This window comes from Carya illinoinensis, chromosome 5 (genome assembly GCF_018687715.1).
Source record: "Carya illinoinensis cultivar Pawnee chromosome 5, C.illinoinensisPawnee_v1, whole genome shotgun sequence".
Taxonomy (NCBI): Eukaryota; Viridiplantae; Streptophyta; class Magnoliopsida; order Fagales; family Juglandaceae; genus Carya; species Carya illinoinensis.
The window spans coordinates 48,739,597-48,755,158 of record NC_056756.1 but is presented as its reverse complement, the minus strand read 5'-3'; the positions used below and the strand labels follow the sequence as shown (position 1 = coordinate 48,755,158).

Genomic DNA, 15,562 nt, shown 5'->3' with positions numbered 1-15,562 from the left:
TTGCCGATGGACTCTATATTTTTTAATAAATAATATTTACAATTATAGAGTGGTGTACTTTTTAAAAAACTAAACATAAATATGAATTTATAAAAAAAAAAATTAATTTTTTTTTAAAATATACTTACACAATTCTTGACTATATCTAACATTCCTTACACGTAAAATATAAAATGACATTTCATGTCACTTAATAAAACAAAAAAAATAAAAAATAAAAAATATAGTCTTCAATCATTACACGTGATATTATGGAATATATGGGGTAGAATTACTCTCCGTAGAAATGTATTAAAATAATTTTAACATGTGAGAAATAGAATTGATATATTCCTTAAAAGAACATATTGTATTCTTGATTCTTCAAAACATTAAAAAATTATAATGAGCACTATTTGTGGATTTAATTGTGGCACATCACCTATTTTTATTTATTTTAAGAGCTAGTGTTAGATGATAATGCAATTTGATAGTGGGAAATAATTGAATGAAACAATGTGTCAATATTAATGTTAAGTAGAAACCCATGTTAAGTAGAAAACAAAAGTTAAAAACTTTTTTGTACTTTTTTATACACTTAATTAATATGATTAATTAAATAATTATTTTGACCAATCACATCAGTAGAATGAATTTAAATTTCAGTATTCTTTAAAAAAAAAAAAAAAAAAAAACCCAATAGATGAATTCATTGTTCTAACTCTAAGAACAGGCCGATCACAAGCAACCGGCCAATGGTCGTTAGCAAGCATTGTATATATACCATACCATTATATATATATATATATATAGTACTTAATTTTCACGCATGCAGCATAATATATATAGATATATATTGGTAATTAAATCACTTGCCGAAAGCACCCAAAAGAATTGAATCTCATTAACCATAATCTATTAAATGATGAGATTGGGATCCAATATTACTTGAAACTCTTTGACTCATGATTTCCGATTTGAACTAAAGCGATAGATTTATGTATGTATTTATATATCTATATATATATATATAGGATGCGTGTGGTGTTCTTGACAACGATTTTGATGCTTTTTTTTTTTCTTCACTACTTTTAAAGCTTCATCGATCTTGGACTTCTGGACGGTCATGATCAATTTGAATATGATGGGCTAGCTAGATTTTCTGCTTGAAATTGAATGATGCCCCTTGAAATGCAAATTAGCAAATTGTAGAACCCGTATGATCTAAAAGTCAAATTTCAATTAATATGCTTTAACTTTATGGTCCCGGCTCGTAATCATATATAAATTGCAAGTGCCTGAAATTCACCTGAAATTCAACAGGTGATTTTAGCTGCTGGTCCACTTAGAGAAGGCCGCGCGTCTACCTTACCAAGTGGATTTATATAAATGTTGAAAATAGTAACCCGTAGATGCATGTGAACTCGGCTTCGATCATTGTATTTTGTCAACTTTAATGGGCATGTTCGTTGTTAATGTCAAAGTACTGAAGATGAGGCCGCCGGCTCTCATGATATATGTAGCAAGTGCTGGTATGCATGCGGCTGCAGCCAATACATGCAAGAACATGATGCATCATCATCTGATCAAGAAGTTAATTTACGCTTTAAAAGTCCGAAAGTTGGCCGCTAACCTCTTCCCCTCTCCATGAATTCATGACACAGAAACAATCCTTTATAACTAGTAGTCCAGTTAACATGATTATGCATATATATGAGCTTGAATCGATCAATATGACACCAATTAAGCTTTATACCCCGCTCTCAGCTAAATGACGGTTTCAGATTAAGCAATCCAAGTGTCATGTTGATCTATATATATATATATATATATAGGTATGTGTGTATATATAAACATATATAAGATATCTGTAAGCTCAACTTGCCACCATATTAATCCATCTCCGGCCATAGAGTACTGATGCCTGTTTGTACAAAGTCGCGAGTCTCCACTCACCCATACTCCATAATCCATTAATTTGAAGACCACAGATCAATAAACACGTGCCACAAGGAAAATCCAATTATCTCTCTCAGCCGACCAATACTTTGATGCCACTTTTTTCAAAGTTTAGCTCACCCACCTCTGTACGCGTGTTATAATTCAGTAGTATCCATACTTTTTAGTTCTTTCCGGCCCGCACCAAACTCTTGCTTGCTCCTCTTATTTCATTATCTTTTGCCCATAAAAGAGACATATATAGCTGTATAGATATCGATACCACTGCAAGTAAGTACGTACCTTTGGCTATTACATATCATGACCATGGCTTCTTTTTCTTCTTCTTTGATCATGTTGATCTACTTGGTTCTAGCTAGTTTTGGTGCTTGCATGGCTAGCCAGATTGGTCTGGGTTCAAGGCTGCTGGCTAGTCAGAATCAAGCGTGGGTTTCCGATAATGGGACATTCGTTTTTGGGTTCACTCCGGCCGATGCACATGATGATCGACTTCAAGTTGGTATTTGGTTTGCGGAGCTTCCGGGAGATCGAACATTAGTTTGGTCAGCTAGGTACGTAACTCAGTTCAAACACCACACTCGGGTACTGTTTTGTTTTTTTCCCTGTGCATGTACGTAAGCTTTGTATTGGCTTAGTTAATGATCTTAATTATACCGATCCCACTGTCGTCCTAAAACCGCAATGCTCACCTATTATACTATATTTTTATTCCAATATATGCGTGCAGTAGTACTAGAAGAAATAAATGTCTATTATAAACAGTATGATGTTGCACATAATCAAACCAATAATAGTATGGCCGGCCAAAGTAATTTACTTTTGCTCACTATATTAAAAGCACTCAATCCCTTTTTCCACTAAAATAAAGTATATTAAAAGACGTACCAGCAGTCTTTAACTTAATAAATTAATTAGTCTTATAACGCTGAGCCGGATATCTATTTGATCACTGGCTTTTGTGTTACATTAACTAAGAAAGCAAGTATCGTAGCTCCGACACTTTTATGTTGCACGTAAACTACGAATATGTCATAGAGTGTAGCATGGACATGGTAAATTACTGGCTATGTAACGTGAAAAGAAAAGTTCACAATCCATTTCTCCATCACTAGTCTTTTACTAAGGCTTTTGCAGGATATATGATCCCATCAGTACTAAAGCAACAAATTTCATTTTCTGATCTCAATCCAATATAGAAATTCTCCGGTCACCAACAAAGCAATCCTGGAGTTTGACAGCACCGGAAACCTTGTCCTCGTTGATGGGGACACCACCGTCTGGATGTCCAACACCTCTGGTGCCCGCATAGAATATGCAGTCATGTCAGAGTCCGGCAACTTCATCCTATTCGGCACAGACAACCGCATTGTATGGCAGAGTTTTTCACACCCATCTGATACTCTCCTTCCAAACCAACCTCTTACAGTTTCACAAGAGCTAACAACGTCTATGTCAGCCTCACATGGTGGCTATTACACCCTCAAAATGCTTCAACAACCCACTTCACTAAGCCTTGCTCTGACCTACAATTTGCTTGAAAGTTTTGACAATCTGCCAGAATCTTACAGCAACTATTCCTACTGGCAAGGACCCGATATATCAAATGTGACAGGGGACGTTGTTGCAGTTTTAGATGAAGCCGGAAGTTTTGGGATTGTTTACGGGGACTCGTCGAATGGTGCTGTGTATGTGTACAAGAATGATGGTGATTATGGAGAGTTGTCGGCAGCCTCAAACCAATCCACTAGGTTGGCGGTTCTTCGAAGATTGACTCTTGAGACTAATGGAAACATACGTTTGTATAGATGGGATGATGACGTAAATGGCTCGCGCCAATGGGTGCCAGAATGGGCTGCAGTTTCGAACCCTTGTGATATTTCTGGGATTTGTGGCAATGGAATATGTAATTTGGATAGGAGCAAGACTAATGCTTCTTGTACGTGTTTACCGGGTACTTCTCAGGTAGATGGTGGTATTCAGTGCACGGAGAATTCGTCCTTGATCGGAAAATGTGGTTCCCGGCGTGAAAATCTGACTTCCCAGTTTAAGATTTCAATGGTGCAGCAAACCAATTATTATTATTCTGATTTCTCAGTGATAGCAAATTATAGTGATGTTCCAACGGTATCAAAGTGTGGGGATGCGTGTTTATCAGATTGTGAGTGCGTTGCTTCCCTGTATGGTCTTGATGACGAGAAGCCTTACTGTTGGGTATTGAGGAGCTTGGATTTTGGCGGGTTTGAGGACCCTGGCTCGACACTGTTCGTGAAAGTTAGTTCCAATGGTTCGAACACACCAGAAAGCAATTCTGCAGGTTCCTCCGATGGATCTGGGAATGTGAGAGAGAAGGTTTTGGTTATTCCTATTGTTCTTAGTATGACATTACTCATTGGGCTACTTTGTTTGTTATTGTACTATAATATTAATAGACGAAGAACTCTAAAGAGAGCCATGGATAACTCCTTGATCTTTGAAGGTGCTCCATTGAATTTTAGCTACCGTGATTTACAAATCCGGACATGGAATTTTAGCCAGTTGCTTGGAACAGGTAAGCATAGGAATAGAATACTATGCAAATGTTTATGAGCAGAGGAAATTTGAAATTACAGGATCCGCGATAGCTAACTATAAAGTTATCGATTATAATAATACCAATGTAACGTTTCTTTTACAGGAGGATTTGGAAGTGTATATAAAGGAAGCCTAGCAGACGGGACTCTGGTTGCAGTTAAGAAATTAGATAGGGTGTTGCCTCATGGAGAGAAGGAATTTATAACCGAAGTGAACACTATTGGCTCCATGCATCACATGAACTTGGTTCGGCTCTGTGGATACTGCTCTGAGGGATCACAACGGTGAGTACAATTCTTCTCTGCCACTCATTTTTCGTTAGAGCAATGCTAGATACAAGCCCCTGGCCTTGCACAAGGATTAATTCTTTTCGTTACATTTTGATGTATATAGCATCTAAAATTGTCCACTAATTGCTAGGACATACATACAAATTTTTTGAGCTGCATAAATGGCATGGTTTAGAGCTTTAAGGTGGATTTGGAGATTTTATATTTTGATCACCTCACATTTTAAGATCCAAGTCATTTGAAAACCTGTTGTAATTACTTTGGTTTGGCACTGTGGTGTTTGGCAGGCTTCTAGTTTATGAGTTCATGAAAAATGGGTCATTGGACAAATGGATATTTCCTGCACATCATTACAGAGACAGGATATTGGATTGGTCAACTCGCTTCCATATAGCTGTTGCTACAGCGCAAGGGATTGCATATTTTCATGAGCAATGTAGAAATCGAATTATACATTGTGACATCAAGCCAGAAAATATATTGTTGGATGAGAATTTCTGTCCTAAAGTGTCTGATTTTGGACTAGCTAAGTTAATGGGAAGAGAGCACTCACAGGTTGTCACTATGGTTAGAGGAACCAGAGGATACTTGGCTCCAGAGTGGGTTAGTAACCGCCCTATAACTGTAAAGGCTGATGTGTATAGTTATGGAATGCTTCTCTTGGAGATTGTTGGGGGGAGGAGAAATCTTGACATGTCCTTCGATGCTGAGGACTTCTTCTACCCCGGATGGGCTTTCAAGGTATTTTCTAATGTCCTACTCAACTTATTAGATAAATACAGTGCTTTAAGATTCTTCAGAAATAAATTTTTAGATTAAGGTTTTATCATATTTTGATTGAATATTTTCTTGAAGTGGCAATTTTGCTTGTTATTGCAACTAATGCGCAAGATGCTTGTGGTGTGCTGATTATTGACCATTACAATATTGTTAAATCATATTTAGGAGATGACAAGTGGGACACCAATTAAAGTTGCAGATAGGCGACTAGAAGGAGCAGTAGAAGAAGAAGAGCTGGTGAGAGCTCTGAAAGTGGCATTATGGTGCATTCAGGATGAGGTCTTCACGAGACCTTCAATGGGGGAAGTGGTGAAGATGTTGGAAGGATCTATGAACATAAACATGCCGCCAATGCCACAGACGGTTCTGGAGCTGATCGAGGAAGGTCTGGATCATGTATACAAAGCAATGAAAAGAGAGTTCAATCACTTTAGCTCCTTCACAATCAATAGCCATCCCTCATCATCTCGTGCTACATGTAGTTATTCCACAATGTCACCCAGATAACGAAGAACACATTCTTTTATCATCCAATGGGTGACGTGCGCTGGTTGTCGAATAGCTTCAGAAAAACGGGTTGTCCAAAAATCAATTTCATCGAAATTAAGTTTTGTAATTAAACGGTGATATTGCATTCTTTTTTGTCAAAGAGAAATGATTTGTATAAGTTCTAGATAGATAAATCCTTGTAAAAAAAGTAGACCACACCTTAAAAAAGAAAGAAAAAAAAATTATTTTTTTATTAATAAGACCCAATTTTTTACAAATAGCTTATATTGAGCTCCTCTACTTGAAGCTTATGCCTAGTATTACTGGCTTACCAATTCCAGATCAGATATATGAGAGTAGACGAGGGATGACTTGAAGTGATCAGATGGTACTCCATATGGGACATTATACTGTATATATTGCGAAAGTATATACTCAATGACTATTTATCGCAGGAATGAAATAATTGGGAAGTAGTTTAGACAGTATTCTTGGAGGTCTAGCCGGTAAGTACACCATCATATCATGAATAAATACTCTTCCACTTTGAGATGTTGTTTTGAATGGTGTATACTAGTGCATGGTATTAAAATGATGAGTAGAATTTTTTTAATATATATCCTTTGAATTGGTAATTGGTTGCCACCTTGATGCCAGCTTGTGCTTTAGCTTTGGATCGTTCGGCTTATGAGTCGTGCTACATCTACAGAATGATGTGATCTAAAAAGTCACCAAACAATTTTAAAAAGTTTTTTTATTATTTTATTCATTTTTAAATTTTAAAATATTATTTTTAAAAAATAAAAAAATTCATAATATTATTAAAAAATACTTGCTTAACCAATAAATAAAAAATAAAAAAATTCATTCAAAACACTACTTCGAAACCGAAATTCGAATACCAAAAATATTTTGTTTGCTTATATCTACGCCCATGGTCTGGAACATCATGGTCCGTAGGACGACACTTTTTCCCAGGGCGCTGATCAATTGTTGTTTACTTCGACGATTCGTTGGCACGTATGCAAATGAAGAAGAAATTTCCGATTGGCAGGAAATGCACCGTACTTTATTAGCCCCCCGTCTTCTTGTAAGATAAAGTTTGTGCTATATTATCATGGCATGATCCATTGCAACTAAAACCAGATTTTCGAATGTATCTTTACCCATAACTATTTTTATTGAAAATAAAATGTAAAATATCATATACAATCTTTTTATAACTATAACAAAAATGATCATGTGCACACAGCCTTAAACGTCACTTAATAGATTTCAATACGTACTATTTGCTAAGATTAACCTTAAGAATTGTGCCGGCACGTGACTTGTTTTTGGTTTAAGTCTTAATTACGGATGCTGCAGCATATTGAAACCTAGTATTGGTAATTTAGTGTGTATATTGAGGCTTTTTGCTTAATCTATTTTTTTTTTTTTTTTTTGAGGAAAACATCAATATTATATTAATACCAGAGAACAAAGAAGAAAAATAGATTACAAAATTGGGCTAGTGTCCAATTCAACCACATCCTCAGCCAGCTCAAAGGATTCCTTGGCAAGACAGTGAGCAACATAGTTGCCACTTCTTCTTATAAAACTCACCATACACTTATTAAAATTAGACAACAAAACTCTAATGTCATATAAGACCAAACCCACACTGTCCCATCGATCAGTATGCTTATGAAGGCTTTAACCTACAATCTGAGTCACCTTTCAATTGCCACCCCATTTCCTTTGCCATTTCAACTGCATGAAGACCACCAAGAGCTTCAGCTAACAAGGAATCCAAGACACCAACTATTGACAGCTTTTTAGTTGCCATTATAGAGCTCTCATGACTCCAAGCCACCAAGCCAAACCCAGTTCTGTTGTTAGCAACACTCCAAGTTGCATCCCAATTTATTTTGATAGTGTCCACATGAGGAGGAACCCATACTGACAGTTGGTCTTAAACCTGCTGGGTCATATTCTTTGAGCTAGGTTGTGTAGCCTTATAGTTTTCCAAGGAGGCGACTGCCTGCCTTCCAACCTGGGTGGGATGTATAAAGGAATTCTTAAAGAGCGAGTTGTTCCTTCTCTGCCATATGCCTTTGGTTATCATAGAAATTAAAGCCAACAAGTTCTGGCTGGAAGTAGCATTAAACTGTTCCACCAAGTCTTTAAAGCAATTTGCACTATTAGAACTTTTTTGAAAAACTTTAGGACCTTGGCTCCACACATCCATAGCTGATGGACAACTCCATAAGGCATGGGTGGTTGACTCTTCCTCCCTACCACATATAGGACACAAAGGGGAATCAACAATTTTCTTCTTATATAGATTCAAACTAGTAAGGAGTGACTCAAGGCAAGCTCTCCACATGAAAACTTTAGTAGCATTTGGAATATGAAGTTTCCAATAGTAGGTCCAATTCTTAGGCCATAGTGCATGATGAGAGGACTGACCCTTCTGCAAATCCACTAGCTCCTTCTGTTTATGATAAGCACTTCTCACTATAAACTGGCCATCCTTTATTTCTAACCACATCAGTCTATCTCTGGCCCCAATAACACTTATAGGAATTTTAAAGACAATTTCAGCTACCTCAGCACCAAGAACACATAATACCAAATCTTGATTCCATTGTTTAGTCTCCACATTAATCAATTCAACAACTCGAGCTTCTACATTCAAAACCTGGACAAGAGTTTGGACCATAAAGCTTGAGGGTCGAGGCAACTACTTGCAATTCCATATTTTAGTATCCTGACCATTACCTATCCTCCATACTGAACCTTTTTCTAGAAGGCCTATTGCTGCACAAAGGCTCCTCCAAATAAAAGAAGGCCTAGCTCCCACTTTGGCCTAAAAAAAGTTAGACTTAGGAAAATACTTCATTTTAAAGACCCTGGATGCTAGAGAATCAGGGAATTGGATGAGTATCCACCCTTGCTTTGCTAACAATGTCATGTTGAAACTTTCAAAGTCTCTAAATCCCAAACTCCTGCCCCTTTTGCTTTTCCCATTTGTTTCCAAGAAACCCAATGCACCTTCTTTTCTTGGTTCATATGGCCCCACCAGAATTGATGAATTACTCTGTTAAATTCATTAAGCAAAGACTTGGGCAATCTGAAAACTCCCATACAGAAGGTAGGCAAGGATTGGATGACAGCTTTCAATAAAATTTCCTTCCCTGCTTGTGATAAGAACTTAGTTTTCCAATTGCTCATCCTACATCTCATCCTATCCAAGATACCCTTAAATGCAGCATGTCTTGTTCTTCCTATGAGAGTGGGAAGACCAAGATATTTCTCATAGCAGGAAGTAGATTAAGTGCCAGCCAAGCTCAGGATATAGTCTTTGGTAGCTTTCTTAGTATTGGCACTCAAGAAGATGGAAGTCTTGGCTTTGTTGAGTTGCTGCCCTGATGCCTTTTCATAAATGCCAAGTATCCTATTAAGAGCAGCCCACTCCCTTGCATTAGCTCTACAAAAGAGCAAACTATTATCTATAAAAAAGATATGGTTAATGCTTAGTTTGCCTCAAGAGATAGGGAAGCCATGAATATCTTTGACATCTTCAGCATGAAACAACAAGCTACTTAGCACCTCAAAGACAAGAATAAATAGGTATGGAGAGAGAGGATCTCCCTGTTGAATGCCCCTAGAAGGAAGAAAACTTGCTTGAGGAACTCCATTGATAAGGATTGAATATGACACTAAGGATATACACTTCATAATTAGAGAGATCCACTTGATATGGAACCCCGTCTTCTCCATGGCTTGCTGCAAAAGAAACTCATTCTACCCTATTCATATGCCTTACTTATATCCAACTTGACAGCCATGAAACCTTGTTGCCCTTTCCCTTTTGTTGTCATTGAATGCAAAGTCTCAAAGGCTACCATTACATTGTCTAGGATCATCCTACCAAGCACAAAGGCACTTTGTGTAGGTGAGATGATTTGGGGGAGAATGGTCTTAAGTTTGTTGGACAATACTTTTGATACAATTTTATAGAGCACGTTACATAGAGAAATGGGCCTAAAATCCATCACAGTTTGGGGGATTTTCAATTTAGGGATTAAAACCACAAAGGTGTCATTGATTGGCTCTATATACCCTCCATGATTCAAAACCTCTAATACAGCCTTAGTGACATCACCACCTACCACATCCCAGTGAGATTGATAAAAGATGGCTAAAAAACCATCTAGGCCAAGAGAGCCTAGAGGATTCATCTTAAATAATATCTGCTTGACCTCCTTAGGTGTAAAAAGACTCATGAGGTCTCTGTTCATTTCCTCTGTTACTCTAGACTGAAGGTGACTTAAGTAAACATCAGAACCAGTAGGATTTGAAGAAGAGAAAAAGGGCCTGGTAGTGCTGACCGAAAGCCTCAGCAATTCCATCCATTTCATTGATAATATTCTCATCCCCAACTGCTAGTTTGGTAAAATCATTATTAAGCTTTCTTTGATTAGCACGCTTGTGGAAAAACTTGGGGTTCCTATCTCCATCCCTCAACCAATTCTATTTTGCTCTTTGCTGCCATCTGAGACTTTCCTCTTCTAGTAAATTGTCAATATCCTTTTGAAGATTCTTGATTTCCATAGTGTTTGAGCCAAGATTTGAGTTCTGTAGGGAAGATAGCTGGTTCATCTTAGACTGAGTGTCCTTTCTAAGTTTATGATAAGAGAATTGGCTCCACTTTATAAGAGAGTCCCTTCACTTGCCAATGTTTCTCTGAACTAAACTCAAAAAGAACCTCCGTTGGGAAGGCTGCGTTGACTAACTAGATTGGATGAGATTCCTACACTCCTCATGTAGATTCCAGCTAGCTTCAAATCTGGAAAACTTTTTCCTCTCCCTCTCCACATGAACCAGACCCCTCCCCCCCCCCCCTAACAACTATTCAAAGACTTCACAATAGGTTTGTGGTCTGAGGTTTGGGCTACAAGGGCCTGAATTTTGCACTAAACAAACAAATCAGTCCCTAAGAGGTTCCCAAAAACACGATCAAGTCTTTCCTTGGTGAACTGAGTTCCCTCACGGTTGTTACTCCAGGTAAATTTAGGCCTAACAAAGCCTAAGTCACTTAATCCACATCGATCCACAGTCTGTCTGAACTGTTCCATATAATGATAAGGTCTACAGGCAGCCCCATACTTCTCATTATGATGTAAAATTTTGTTGAAGTCTCCAAAACAAAACCATGCTTGCTCAATCTTAGGTTGCAACATCCTCAATAGCTTCCAACTTTCTAGCTGTTAGCAGTAATTGGAGATCCATAAAAACCAAAGAGCAACACCTCTTTACCTGAGGCTTCATGTTTCAAAGACATAGAAATATGGTGCTGTGAAAAAGATTCAAGATTGAACTCAAAGTTACCATTCCACAAGGAAGCAAGGCCACCACTTAAGCCTTTACTATCCACTATGAAGCTGGAGTCAAAACCCAACTTATTCCTCACTTCCTCCGCCCTTCTCCTACCACATTTTGTTTCCATCAAGAGACAAAACTTGGGCCACTTAGTCTTCACTAGTAGGTGAAGCTCCCTTACTATACGGGGGTTCCCAAGCCCCCTATAGTTCCAACTAAGGCTTATTATTATTGTTGGTGGAACTGCACAGTAGCCTCTACCAACTTTGGTTCAATGCAGCATGTATCAAGACTAGTGACAAATCTTTTTTTCTTATCGGGTGCCACTACCTCACCCTGGTAAGCTGGGCCTTTTTTCCTTCTATTTCTAGTTATCATGCCCAACCTAATGGGACCTACTTGATTTACCTCCATGGCCCTTCTTTTCCACATGGCCCTCTTCTTTTGGGCCTTATCATAATTTATTTTTGCCATCTCAGAGCCAGCAAGTTACCAGTTTCACATTCCTTCTGAGGTTGGTCAACCTTTTCTGGAGCCTCCTTAGGTATAAGAAAATGAGTTTCTGTTTGCATATCATAGCCTGAAAAGACTCCCTCTAAAGGTGCTATCGGGCCCTCCTCCTTTAGGAAGCTTCCAAGTTTAGAGCAGTTAGGTTGTGCTTTTGGTTCATAGACTCTACATCCGCCTTATTTGGGATGCTAGTGAATTGCTCGTAATAAGACTTATTTCCAGGGTTAGGGTTGGGGTCCAAACTGCATGGGTTTGGAGACACCATCAAGATATACACCTCTCTAAGATTGACACCCTTTCACCTTATGAGATAATATGCCACAATGAAAACAAAAGGACTGCAATCTTTCATACTTCATGGAAACCCAATACTTCTAGTTTTCTAGCTGCAACCATTTTCCTCTTGACAATAGTTTGGTCAAGTCCACTGCCACAAGGACCCTCATGCACTTATCCCCTGCCCTTCCTTCCGAATCAAATTCCACACGTATCACATGACCAATCGATGAGGCAAACTTCTTACCAAACTTTGCATTTATAATAGCCAAAGGTAGTTCGTATAGTTGGATCCAAAAAGGCTCAAACTAAAAGTGTACCGCGTTGAGTGGGATAGATTCATCCAGTTTTTGAAGGGAGACTAGGTTCCTATCATAGAACCACAGACTCCCACCAGCCCCCAGGACTCACTCCTTATCAGCAAGGAACTGGAACTCTATTAAGAAGCAATGGTCACCCAAGTCTTTAAACTTCACCCAACCCTCCAATCTCCATATTTGTGACATGGTCATTTGGAATGCTTCATTATTCATTCCCTTCTCAGACATCACACCCCCGACAATGTAGAACTTTCTACATAAAACACCCTTCTTCGCTTCATCAGGAGAAATCAAGAAGACTGCAATTTTCTCCTTTGACAGTGTTTGGTTCTCACATCTCCTCACTAGCTCCTCTTCTCCATTCCCATGCACTCAGCAACAACACTTAGAAACTCTTACAAGAAGAGACTTACACCCTTGCACAGGCAAGGGTACTCGAACACCTCACTCTTTCTCTAGAGAGAAAAGAGAAGGGCCCCACATATATTACAATATGAAGTGAACCCTGAATTGGATTACCTTCAGGTTTTGCTTAATCTAAGGTGAACGATGTACAATGCAAAAAGATCATGTAATTAAGATTGATAGGTCAAATATTGTCTTAAAAGAAATGGGCAAATCATGCGTTCTAGGGGCCCACGAACCGAGGACCAAAAGCCCTCTTAGCAAAAACCAAAACATTAATTGCCAAAACGCACTAATGTAGGATTCAAATCCAACTATCATTAATGGTGATTCAATGACATAATGGACAAGTAATCTCTAGTGTGATACCTTTCCATGACATTCACTCAGTACATCAATTCTTATTGGCATAATAGGGGATTGAAGCCTTAACAATCCGTAGTCCAATAAGGATTAGAGAATGTCAAGCCACAAGATAATTCCTACCAATCATGCACTCAGCCCGTATAGAGGTCAAAGAACACACCTGCTTCTAAACAGTCTATGAATTGAAATAGTCCTAATACTCTATTCCAACTTAGGCATTGTATGTTAGACAGAGAGCATATTGTGGAAGAATTCCTTCATTAAAATTTTATTCTTCATTATATAGTGGTGTATTTATATACAAAAGAGAGAGAGAAGAATGGAATATTAATTGTTACAAGATTCACAAGAACCGTAGGAAATAATAACGGTTTTCTCTACAGTTTTATTCTAGAAGTTGTTATGGCATTATGTTGTACATGGCGAGTGCTCTATATATGATGCTTTGATATGGTTGTTGCTGCAGTGGTGCACGCCTTCTGTTTGTCAAAATGCACCGTAAGGTCAAATAGTCTAATACTTCCCCTCGAGTCCAATGGGGTGTCAACCACATGGAGGTTCGATCTGAAATTAGCAAATTTGTCTGAAACTAGTGGCTTGGTCAAAACATCTGCTATTTGATCTTTAGAACTACAAAACAGAACCTGCAATGTGCAAGCTGCAACACAATCCCTCACAAAATGAAAATCGATGTCCATATGTTTTGTTTTGGAGTGATAGACGGGATTGGTTGAAAGATAGGTAGCTCCGATGTTATCACACCACAAGATTGGAGCTTTAGAAAGTGAAATACTCATCTCATGCAAGACTGTTTGAAGCCAAATTGTCTCAGCAGCTGAAGAGGCTAAGGATTTGTACTCTGCCTTAGTGGAAGAACGAGCTACTGTTCGTTATTTCTTCGAGCTCTAGGAAATGAGATGGTGTCCAAGGTAAATGCAAAAATCTCTAGTTGATCGTCTATCATCTGGATAGCCCCCCTAGTCAACATCTGAATATGTTTAAAGAGTAAGAGAGGACTGCCTTTTAAACAACAAACCATAGTTGATGGTGGCCTTGAGGTATCTGAGGACGTTTTTTACAGCACTCCAGTGAGGTGTCTTGGGCGAGTGCATGAATTGACAAATCCTATTTACAACAAAGGAGATGTCAGGTCTTGTTAAAGAGAGATATTGTAGTCCATCTACTACACTGCCATACAAGGTGGGATCCTTAAAGTCAAGAGAATCAAACTTGGATAGTTTGAGAGACACAACCATGGGAGATGTGATTGGTTTGGCCTCAAGCATTTTGCTGCATTGTAAGAGAGTATGCATATATTTCTGTTGAGAAAGTAAGACTCCTTGAGTTGTGTGATCGACCTCCAAGCTAAGAAAGTAAGATAAACTTCGAAGATCCTTGATAGGAAAAGCGTGACTTAAATCAAGGATGAGAAGATCAAATGTTGATGGTTTATAGGATTTGATGAATATGTCATCAACATACACTAGGAGATACATGAGAACATCACCATGCTGCAGTATGAAGTGCAAGGGGTCTGCTATCGAAGCATTGAAGCCATAGGCAAGCAACCAAGAGCTGAGTTGAGCAAACCATGCTCTTGGTGCTTACTTGAGTCCATATATGGCTTTGTGCAATTTGCACACATATGTTGGATGAAGAGGATCAAGGAACCCCTGGGGCTATTGCATATACACATCATCAGTCAAAAAACCATGCAAAAAGTATTTTGAATGTCTAATTGGCGCAAAGGCCATGAACGAGTTACTGCAATGGATAGGATAAGTCTTATGGTAGATGGCTTTAATACTGGACTGAAGGTCTCATTATAGTCCAACCCATGGAGCTGATGATACCCTTTAGCCACAAGACGTGCTTTCTGTCGTTGGAAGGACCCATCAGCATTTGTTTTGGTGCGAAAGACCCACCTGCAGTCGAGAACATTAATAGTGGGAGAAGGAGGAACAAGACTCCATGTTTGGTTTTGCTGTAGAGCAGAAAATTCTTGTGACATTGCTTCTTTCCATTCAAAGAATTTCAAGGCCATGGAGTAGCTCGACGGCTCATCTGAAATAGAGAAAGTTGTTGCAAGACAGAAACGTGTAAAGTATGGTATAGTACCATCAGTGAATTGTCTGGGTCGAGTGAAATTTCTTTGGGCACGCTTGATTATGGGGGAGCGAGGTGTAATCAAGGCAAGTGAAGGTGAGATGAGACTTGGTGTCGTCAGGGATGAAGAAGAATCTACAGATGAAG

At 38.5% G+C, this 15,562-nt stretch overlaps 2 protein-coding genes across 3 annotated transcripts; one reads left to right on the top strand and one right to left on the bottom strand.

Annotated features, from left to right (window-relative positions):
- Positions 1-2,122: 2,122 nt before the first annotated feature.
- LOC122309336 (G-type lectin S-receptor-like serine/threonine-protein kinase At5g24080) lies at positions 2,123-6,246 on the top strand. 2 transcript variants are annotated; one of them, XM_043122801.1, is made up of 5 exons: positions 2,123-2,489; positions 3,135-4,486; positions 4,613-4,793; positions 5,087-5,540; positions 5,745-6,246. In XM_043122801.1, exons 1-5 carry the CDS (start codon positions 2,239-2,241, stop codon positions 6,084-6,086), a joined length of 2,580 nt encoding a protein of 859 aa, XP_042978735.1. In that variant the 5' UTR covers positions 2,123-2,238; the 3' UTR covers positions 6,087-6,246. The 2 variants fall into 2 exon arrangements, with proteins under 2 accessions (XP_042978735.1, XP_042978736.1); XM_043122802.1 differs by having other exon boundaries at positions 2,350-2,489; positions 3,073-4,486.
- Positions 6,247-8,019: 1,773 nt separating this feature from the next.
- On the bottom strand, positions 8,020-8,769 carry LOC122310447. The gene has a single exon (XM_043124321.1). The coding sequence runs from the start codon at positions 8,767-8,769 to the stop codon at positions 8,020-8,022; it is 750 nt and encodes a 249-aa protein (XP_042980255.1).
- Between the last annotated feature and the right edge of the window lie 6,793 nt (positions 8,770-15,562).